The sequence below is a fragment of the Typopeltis vanoorti genome, chromosome 2 (assembly GCF_054136105.1).
Source record: "Typopeltis vanoorti isolate ZY-2024b chromosome 2, IOZ_Tvanoo_1.0, whole genome shotgun sequence".
In the NCBI taxonomy this organism is placed as follows: domain Eukaryota; kingdom Metazoa; phylum Arthropoda; class Arachnida; order Uropygi; family Thelyphonidae; genus Typopeltis; species Typopeltis vanoorti.
Window position 1 is genome coordinate 174,674,255 of NC_143550.1, and position 11,387 is coordinate 174,685,641.

At 35.6% G+C, this 11,387-nt stretch overlaps 1 protein-coding gene across 1 annotated transcript in view; it reads left to right on the forward strand.

The window, feature by feature from the left end:
• LOC150109678 (apoptosis-inducing factor 3-like) overlaps window positions 1–10,599 on the forward strand; it is a 288,264-nt gene extending 277,665 nt beyond the window's left edge. Inside the window, exon 11 of the mRNA XM_090402963.1 lies at window positions 9,774–10,599. Within this exon, the coding sequence (XP_090259089.1) occupies window positions 9,774–9,822 (49 nt within the window). The 3' untranslated portion in view covers window positions 9,823–10,599. The remainder of the gene's footprint in view (window positions 1–9,773) is intronic.
• Window positions 10,600–11,387: the final 788 nt, after the last annotated feature.

Consider the following 11,387-nt stretch of genomic DNA (forward strand, 5'->3'; position numbering starts at 1 on the left):
AACTCAAAAGATAATTGCAATGCTGAAACAAATGTTCACATGTAAAGATAAGGATGTTATTTTGCCTCTTTGCAAGGCTTTGATAAAACCTCACTTGGACTATTTTGTGCAAGTCTGGTCTCCTGGTTTCCGATGCGATTCTGATATATTGGAGAGAGTACAAAGGAGAGTGTTAAAAATGATATTTGGATTGTGGAATACTGAGTATGAAGACAGATTGAGAATTTGTACACTGCAGACTGGAGAAAGATGGGGATACGATTGAGACTTAGACTTCTGAAAGGGTCGTAAAGGATTTTAATTTATGGAGGGTGGGAAAAGGACAAGAGGGCATCCTTGGAAGCTGAGAATGAATGCTGTTAAGAAGGAGGTGAGGACTATATTTTTCTCTCATAGAGTGGTCCATGATTGGAATGGATTGCCATTGGATGTTGTGAGTTCAGGCAGTGTGAATGAATTCAAGAATAAGTATGATAGCTGGTGTGTGTAGTATGTGGCCTCCCTTGATGAGTCTGACTCCCTGGAGGTCTCTCTTAATAATAATAATAATATAAGACAGTGTTCAAATCATATTTAACATATGAATATGAGAGTTCTGAGAAAGATTGGGATAGTGGCCAGATGGCATCAAAGGTGGTATCATATTAAAAATGAGGATATTAGACATGACATTGTTAGTATTCAAGAATGTGTTAGTAAAGTTAATCTCAAGTATTATGGTCACTTAAACAGACTGGGAGAGGGAAGGTTATCAAAACGGTGCTTTATGTTTTTGCCAGTATGTTAGGTAAAAACTCAGAAGATGATCAAGATTGAGGCGGATCGGTGCTTTAGAAGACCTAGAGATAAGATTTTACAGTATTGAAGTCCAGATGGATAACAGATTAATTTGGAGAAAAATTCTCGGTAGGCAGTTGTATAACCCTTTTGTACATCATAATATCTAGTACACCCTGCTCATGAGGATAGATATGAGTAATTTAATGATAGTGACTATGCCTAAAGCAAACTATCAACACTATGCAAATTTCTCTATCATATCATACTTTTCACATCTGTTGATGGTAACTCAGAAACCTTAAAAATTCAAACAAAAAGCAATGAATTAATTTTCTTAATTGTCTATCAGTAGTGTTCCATTTAGATCAGGGGTTGGGTACCTTTGCAGGAGAAAGAGTTGGGGGGGGGTATTGAAAACCATAAAAGGGGAAAAAATTCCAAAGATCCATAATGATCTTTTTTAGCTCTCTCATTTGCTCTCTGATAGTTTTCTGAACATTCCCAAAGGAATGTGCAGAACCACTAGTTCCTGATTTCTGAACTAAGTGAATGATAACTGTTCTTTATTTTCTGCTCTTATATTTTGTTCACATACAATATCATTTTAATAAATTATACTATTTGTGTTCTTTTTCATGTATAGTCTAAGGTAGCTACTAATCAGAAGCTTTGGAACTGATAACAATTATATATATATATATAGTAAGTTTACACAATTTACATTTTCCATTCCGAAGAAGATATGCTGCATTAGAAAAATTGCATGAGTTTGATCCACTTCCAAATAGTATATGCTAGAATTGAGAAAGTGTTTGATGATTGCTATCTTCCACATGTAGATATCTATTTTCTTTTTTTTTTTTTTTATTATTATTATTTTTAATTTTAAAGGATGTTGTTGCATAAGTTGTGTTATGGTGATTTTACTGTTCTTTCTATCTTTCTCTTTCTTGACAAGTTATAATGCATTACTGAGCAGGTTTCAGTTCAGTTCAGCATCATTTAATTGTTTTGTGGACAGATATAAACAAACCAAAATTGAAAGTATATGGAATATGACATAAGTTTGGTTTCACAAATTCATCAATGAGGATTAGTATGTTATATGCCTTGATGTAATAGCATCCAATAGTATAAAACTTAACAATATTAGCTATTTTGAAACCTCTGCCAAGACTGCTCCACAACTATATAAAATAGCATATTAACATTTTCAAGTATAAATTTTAATTCTACAATTTATTTTTATAATAAATTTTATTTTTAATTCAAACATTAAAATTTTAATTATGGGGTATATGTAATGACAGGAATTTGTGACAGTAATGCCTCGGGTTTTTTTTTTGGTTCATTCATATAGCTTTTTGCTATACACATCATTGAGTGAACAATAGGAGTCTCTTGTTCCACGACAGTGAGTGGTACTGTGATTGGTCACATGAGTACACAGTGTACTCATTTTGTATTGCAGTAGATGTGAATTTAATAGAAATGCATATGTATAATATGTGTATGGAGACAATACGATAACATGAATGAGATCGTCCCTCCTTCTCCATGACAGCACACTAGTTTTCATATGAGGGATGCAGTTGACATTTGACTGGATTGATCTTCATTTTTGCCCATAGCTGAGATATGGCACCCTCTGACTATCACCTGTTTGTCTGTCTGAAGGATCACTCGAAGGATACCATTTTATGGACAACAGGCTGAAACAAACTGTTTCATGAAGAGCTAAGACTTTTTTTATGGAATCAGCATATGACATTTCACTCATCAATGACAAAAATGTATAGAAAATGATGGAGACTTTTGAAAAACAATAGAATGCTCACAAAAAATGGAGGATTAGCCCATGTAAAAGTCTGTTAAATAAATTATTTTTTGAGGGGGAAAGGGTGATTACTTTTGTATTGCCATGTATAAATTAATTTTATAATTAATTATTAAAGGGAGAGATGCAAAAATTAAAATTTGACAAGTGCAGATCACTTGGAAAAAGAATGAAATGCATTTGCAGGCTAATGTTATATCATATTTAATTTTAGACATTTAAACTATCTGGTATATTTATATATACAGTATGGACAGACGCCCACCTATGTAGGAGTTCAGTCCTTTATATAACGTGAATTTTTACATAAGTTGGGATTAACACATTCCAAATGTTAATCACACCCTCTTACTTACATGTTTATATTAAATGTATACAGTAGTACATTAACATGCTTTTCAGGTTATGTTATATCTGTTAGTTTCATTTATAGATGCACATGGAAACTTAGATTTCTTTATTCAATTCTTAATGCAATAGTATGAGAAAAGAGGAAAATAAGAAAACATGTTTTTGACTTCTTGTCCTTCCTTGAAATTTTCAAGAGGTAACTTAGCAGGGGCATCTTTCTTCTCTTCATAAATCTCTTGTTTACAGGCTAAGAAGTGTGCTCTTGTTGAGCACACTTCTTAAATCTAGCAAACCAGCCATTACTTGCCATAGTGGATTAAAAACCATTTGGATATTTTGATTTTATTTCTTTGAAAATACTTCATCCTTCATCCAAAGCTTAGCAGAATGTGCTCTTTTGGTGGATTTCGTCTTTCATCCTGATGGTTAAAATTTTTTCCATGTCATAAATAACACCAGAATATATATATATATATATATATATATATTATTACTGGGGGTGCTTAAGGGTCAAAGCTGTATAACTGAGAGGAGACCCCCACATAGCCTTTAAAGGAATGTGGAGAACCGACCAGGGCTTCTGACCTAATGTCCAATCCTCACCTTCTCGTGGTGCACTCTGTTGGGTATCTACTTGGATACTGAACGAACGAGGATGGGCTGGCAATTTAGGATTCAGCCGACCAAATTGTATTCTTATTGGTTAAACCAAAATAAAAGATGATGGTACAACATGACAAAATTTCATGCCGGCTGGGGCGTCGCCCGGTTAAACAAGGCCCCCGTTGTTTTCGCCAGGGAACCAGGGCGAACAGCGAAAAGTCAGCTACTGGAACAAATCTGAAAATAAACCCCAACTCAACATCACCAGAGTTAAAGATCGGTACTATCAACGTAAGAAGCCTGAATGGCAAAGAAATGGAGCTAGCTGGGGAATTAGATAAGTATCAGATCGATATAATAGGGGTGAGTGAAACAAAAAAAGGCCAAAACTGGTGAGACCTTTCTGAGCAATAAATACAAAATGTTATATTCAGGCAATGATAATCAAGGAAAAGAAGGAGTAGCCATAGTATTCAACACAAAATACGAGGCTAATCTTCTTGAATGGCAGTCAGTCTCAAGTAGAGTAATGTGGGCAAATATGAGAATGGGGAACTGGACAATGAGACTTATTTGTGCCTATAGTCTCACAGAAGATTCTACTAAGGTAGAAGTGGAGGAGTTTTTTGAGGCTTTAGAAAAAGCAACTGACAGAATGAAAAATGAAAAGTTGGTCCTTGTTGGGGATCTAAATAGCAGAGTAGGAAATGATTGTGAGACATACATAAATATTTGAGAAAATTTGGAGAAAAGAGCAAAGCTAATAATAATGGCAAATATCTGTTGGATTTCTGCTCAGGACATGGACAAGTTATTACTAACACCATGTTCCAACATAAAAATGTGCACAAATTCACATGGAGTGAAGAGGCTAGGAATAAGAACAGTCTCATTGACTATGTTATTGTTGATAGTGATGTTTTCTCCCTGGTTCAGGACACTAGAGTGTACAGAGGATTTGAAATTGGAAGTGATCACTATTTAGTCTTGAGCAGGATAAAATTGAATTTCATATTGAAAAGAATAACATGTAAGAAAGTTTTAAAGCAAATAAAAGTTGAGCAACTCTGAGATGTGAACTGTAGACTAAAATACACAAACATGATTGAAGAAAAAATGAAAGCGTTTGAGAACAGGAATCAAACCTTGGAGATTCAGTGGCAAACTCTGAAGAAAACATTGATTGATTCTGCCAGAGAAGTATGTGGTGAAGTTGTCTGCAAGGATAAAAAAAATCAGAACTCCCTGGTGGACACAGGAAGTTAAAGAGGCAGTGAAGGAAAAGAAGAAAGCATATCAAAAGTTCCTGTCAAATAAGTCAGCTTGTGCTCTTAGAGAATATAGAGACAAATGCAAGAATGCTAAACACTGTGTAAAACTAGCTAAACAAAAGTCATGGGAGGACTTTGGCAAGAATATAGAAAATAAATATCAAGTAGGTGGCAAAATATTCTGGAGGTTGTTGAAGAAGCTTAAGAATGGAGGAAAGAGTACTTTAAAAGGAATTAGAGATGATAAAGGTGACATGAAAACGGGAGAAAAAGATATCCTTGAAGTATGGAGTAATTACTTCGAAAAATTGCTAAATGAAACAAGCTGCGATGAGAGCACAATGATAAAAAAACACTGACCAGGCATGCAGTCAGGAATACATATCCATACTTGAAGTAGAAAAAAGCCATCAAAGGCTTGAAATGTGGAAAGGCAGCAGGAGTAAATGATATTCGACCAGAAATGCTCAAATATAGAGGTATAAAAAGTCTTAGAGTGGCTTTACTGCATAGTTCAGAAGGCTTGGACAGAGGGATGAATTCTCAATTATTGGAGTAGAGCTCTCGTAGTACCTATATATAAAAAGGGAAATAAAACTGAATGTGAGAATTACAGAAGTATAGCCTTATTGAGTGTTCCTGGTAAGATATATGCAAGTATACCCTTCACAAAACCATGCTGTCCCCGATACAGTATCCCATTTTCTTCTATCCAATCTTGTATTTTCCTCTTGACTATTTTCTCTAAGACCTTGATAATGATTCCTGTTATGCTGATTGGTCGGTAATTTTGAACAGCAGCCTTGGAACCACCTTTGTGCAGTGGAACTATTTTCCCCTCTTTCCACCCCCTCGGGACTGACCCAGTCCTGAGGCTCAAATTAAACAAAATGGTCAATGGCACTGACAATTCCTTGGCAGCTTCACGTACGACACGAGCTGGTATACCATCCAATCCCACAGATGTATTGACATTGAGGTTCTGTAATAGACTAGTTACCTCTACTTCATTCATCACGATTCCAGTATAAGCTGTTGGTTCTTCCATTCCTGCAAAGTCACCACCTGGATGATATACTGTTGAAAAGTGCTCGCTCAGTAATTCCACAATATCAACTGATTCGGTTACCTCACTACCCTCAGCATTATTTAAGATCATTCTACCATGGGCGTTTTTCCTTTTACTTGCAACATATTGAAAAAACTGTTTGGGATTCTCTTTAGCCTGCATGGCCAATTTCCTTTCGTAATCTGCTTTTGCTTTTCTTACCACCCTTGTTACCATCCTGGCCTGAGCTTTATACTGTTCCTGCGTCTGATGGTCACCCTTCTCTTTAAATTCCCTCCACAATTGTTTCTTTTTTTGCAGCTCAAGCTTAATAGTGTTATTCATCCATTTAACCCCTACTTGATTTATTATTCGGACTCTTGGTATACAGTCAACCATTGCCTCCTGCAAACATTTCTTAACCACCTCCCATGCACTATCAACATCCAGCCCCTGCAGCTTCACATGCCATGGCATTGAGCCAAGCACACACCTAAGCTTGTCATACTTACCAGCCCGGTAATTCCACATGTACCCTGTCTTAATTGTAAATTCGACTCCTTTAGCCACCTCCCAAGTCACGACCTTATGGTCACTCTCACCAATTGGTGGCAACATGGTCATGTTCGTTACAGCCACATTCTCAGTTGCAATTACTAGGTCCAGCACTCTCTGCCCCCTGGTATTTTCCAATACATGTTGCCGTAGATAGTTGTCCCTTAATACCCGCATAAAATCCAATTCCTTCCTCCCATGTGCCCTCTCCTCTTTCCGGTCAATGTTACCATAATTGAAATCACCCATAATAATTGCCCTCCTTCCACTCATTTCTTCTATTTGCTTATGCATACAATCCCCACCATCCACTCCATCACCCAGTCTATAGCAGCACCCAATTGTATATTTTGTTCTGCTAGATTCTATCTCACACCAAACAGCCTCAAATGTGCTTTTTTTTCCCCATCCTGCAGTTCAACTTCTATACTCCTTGGCTGAAGCTCATCAGCTATCATCAATAACACTCCTCCCCCATTTTTATTCACCCTGTCACTCCTGAACACGCTATACCCGTCGCATTCAATCCCACTAGCTTTATCATCTTCTATCAGCCATGTTTCACTAATACCGACAACCTGTGGCCTGGAAGTGCCAACCATGACCAAAAACTCTTCCTTCTTGTTCCTAATACTCCCGGCATTAGTGTACATGAATCGCAGAAGCCCATTTGTCCCATCCCTACTTTGATGCCTCATTCATACACTTTACTGCCCCCCTAAAGTCTGCATATTTACTCCCCCCCCCCTCTTAATAAATCTAGTTTCCCTGAGTCTGTACATCCACTTCCACATCCTTCATCAACACTCTTTCAAGTCTCCGTACATCAACTCCGTTCAAATGTAACCCATCCATCTTATATAAGTCCTTTCGCCCATCGAACTCATTCCACACATCCACAAATTCCACACCACTCTACATGCATAACCCACGCATAAAGTCATTGGCAATTATGGCCGTCCTTCTAAACACTTTGCTGTCATACCGCGGTAAGATACTCACCATCCTAACTCTCTCACCCTTCTCTTTTGCTACGTCAAACAACTCCCTCACATCCTCTATCATTTTCATTTTGTTCTATTTCAAATCATTCGTTCCTGCCACGATTATCATCTCTTTCACCCTCTGTTTTTGCAGTTGAATAGATTCGCTGACGTCCTTTATGTTCGCACCCGGCTGGTACGATTTCGTTAAACTCTCAATTATTACGTCTCTTTATAGCGGATAACCATACAGCACTCGCTCCTTCATTTTATTGGCGTTTACAAACATTCTATTATTTTCCATTACAGACTTCCATCGGTTATTTGTGAAGTATGGTGGTATAAGAGTCTTACAATGGCTGCACTGCATAGTTCAGAAAGCCTGGACAGAGGGATGATTCCTGATGATTGGAGTAGAGCTTTCATAGAACCCATATATAAAAAGGGAAATAAAACTGCATGTGAGAATTACAGAGGTATTTCCCTACTGAGTGTTCCTGGCAAGATCTATGCAAGTGTACTTGAGAAACGGTTGAGAAGAATTGTGGAAGAAAAGCTTGGTGAAGAACAAGCTGGATTCAGGCCAAATAGAGGCTGTCAGGATCAGATCTTCACTTTATGACAAATAGTGGAGAAAGCATGGGAATATAACAAAGATCTGTATTTAAGTTTTGTCGATTTGAAAAAGGCATATGACAAGGTGCCAAGAGAGAAGCTACTCAATACGCTGCAGTTATATTGTGTCAATGGGGCATTATATCAAGCAATACTTAGTCTTTATTTGAGTTGTAAGTCAGCAGTTAGAATTGAAGGAAGTACAGGAAGATGGTTTAATGTTAAATCTGGTGCGAGACAAGGATGTACATTATCCCCTCTGTTATTCATTATCTATATGGATCACATTATGAAGGAAAGTGGTATTAAACATGATTTCAAAATTGGAGATGTTAATGTCAGCCCTTTGCTTTATGCAGACGATGTTATACTTCTAAATAAATCTGCTATGTCTGCAAAATTCTCTGACTAAATTGAATAACTGTTGTAATAGATATGGTACGAAGGTCAGCAATAAAAACACAAAGACAATGAAAATAGGCAGAATCATTGAAAATATCAACTGTGTTGTGAATGGAGAACCTGTGGAACAAGTAAAACATTTCAGCTATTTAGGCACGATTTTTACTGAAGATGGTAAATTAAATATGGAAATAGACAACAGAATCAGCAAAGCTGGTATGGTAGGAAGTCAACTGAATAAATTCATATGGAATAAGAGAGAAATTAGTCGGAACACTAAATTAGCTGTATACAAGACAGTGTTCAAACCAGTTTTAACTTATGGATCTGAGAGCTGGGTCAGAAGTAAAACACTCGACCAAAGACTAGAGACCACAGATATGAGAGTCCTGAGAAAGATTATAGGCGTGAACAGATGGCATCAATTGCAATATCATATTAAAAACGAGGATATTAGGAAAGAACTTGACATTGTCAGCATCCAGGAATGTGTTACCAGAGCTAATCTCAGGTGGTATGGTCACTTAAACAGAATGGGTGAGGAAAGATTAGCAAAACAAGTGTTCTCTGCCAGGTTGGCAGCAAAACGACCCAGAGGTAGACCAAGATATAGGTGGATTGATATGGAACAAAGTGCTTTAGACGATAGAAATGTAAGACCTGATAATGTTGGAGTCTTGACAAGTAACAGACTGATTTGGAGGAAAATTGTAGATAGGAAATTAATAATGATGTAATTTTTTTCATGTAGTACTATCATATCCTGTACACCCCTTGAGGGTACATGGCAGGAATTTGATGATGATGATATTATTATTACTGTTGAGTTTGAAGAGATAGATCTTTTCATTGTTCATAGTGTGAGACTATTGTGGCCTTGCATCACCAATGGACAAAGCTTAATGATCCTTGTTTAATAACTTTCAATTTTATTTCTAGATCAGTCTGTCCATTTATGCATGAGTTCACTTTTTCAACTTCTGTTCCTTTTTCCAGTCATGATTTGCTTGGAAGCACTCGAAATAGAGTAAAAAAAAAAAAAAAAAAAAAAAAAAAAACCCTTGTTTGTATGAATATACACAGTATTCCATGTTCAACAGTAAACAAAATAAGAATGAAAAACAAAGGCACACCCATTCCCCTCATGAGTGCTTTCCACAGGAAGGAGGAAGACCACTATTAGTGCCGTATCAGTAACATAGGTATGTTAAGTAAAATTTTTATCGAAATTTTTTCCATTGCCCTTTCATGATAATTACATAAGTTGAGGTCTGTATAAATACTTTGAATTTATAATTGCGGTATTAAAACTGTTTTCATCATTTCAGGTGTGATCCATGTGCTTGGTTTGAAAGAGTGGGACCCATTACTCAGTAGCCTATTCCTTAGTGTCATCTGCTTTGTGCGCTTACATGGTGTCTTCTCTGAAAGAAGCTTAATGTCGGGTTAAATTTGATGTATAAATTCTTTTGGTGCTTTTAATTTTTATATTGCATTTTATGCAAAATACAACAGAGAATTAAGAAAGTTAACACTAAATGTAGAATTAATGGAGCTATTTTTTTATGCTTATTAATCTGCAGAAATGAATGCAAGCAATCTATGCATTGCTTTGTACATTAAATTGTATGTATATATTTATGATTATATATATTAAAGTATTTGACAGTGTTAATTAATAGCATGCTTATTGGTATCAGGTGAAGAAATTTCAATAACAGATCTTTATTTAAATAAAGCTCCTGAAATTTTCAGTCTGGGCATAATAGTAAATGAATGAGTAAATAAAATAACCTGTATTTTTAAAAGGTTTTGTATATTATGCAATCAGCACACTCTGGCAAACACCATTGCTTCTTTACTTTTTATAATGTGGAGAAACCTGTGGGATATCCTTATTTGAAGAACACATAATTACATTAATAAAGATTGTATAAGTAGTCTGACCTATAAATAAGCCAGATTCTGTCCAACACTCATCCTCTTATAAGTCATCTCTTGTATTGAAAATACTAGAGAATTTTTTCTTAAAATTAGTTATTCAAAACTTGATATTTGATACAAAACTTGATTTCTGATACTACAATAAGCTTTGATGTCCCTGTCTTAATGTACCTGTGACCAACACCTTGAAATATATAACTCTTGATTATCCAGCTGACATTGTCGATTTATTCATATTTGTTATAATTTCAAGTTATTTCACTGAGAGATAAACAAATAGAAGGACTTGCTATGAGTTCCCCTTTATGTCCAGTTCTTCATCATTATCATCAAATTCCTGTCATCTTCAAGGGGTGTATGCCTAAATGTCCATTTCTTGCAAACTGTAATTGAGAACATTTGGAAGGGAAAATTTCATCCTCCATAAATTCACAGCCTTTCTGCTTGATCTATTATATTTATGACATTTTTGCTATTAGAAAACAAAAAGATCAAGAAATGCAAGCCTTAACAAAAAAAAATAAATAAATATTGTAGAATCTAATTTACTCTTGAGAAAGAATCACAAGAAATCATATATTATATACTTGGTTTAATCCTTTATCCAAGTGTAAGCAAACATGTTTGCACCTGAACTATTTTGAGAACCTTACGGGTATGTAATACCCGTAAGGATATGTGCTTTATATAATAAAATAAAAATTAAAATAAAAATTAAATTAAAATTAAAATTAAATAAAAATATGACTTCTGCATTACTTCAACCTTAAGTTGAAGTAATGCAGAAGTCATATTTTTACATACAAGGTGACAAAAGGTTTCTCACCTTATTATTAAAATTCTCTGGATTAGAGATAGCTGTTGAAAGTGTTTCCATTTAGTTATACTATAAATTAAAGATACCAAGAAATTATATACTTGATTTAATCCTTTATCCAAGTGTAAGCAAACAAGTTTGCATGCGAAGTCATACACCTTTACTACAAGTTGTCCCAGTC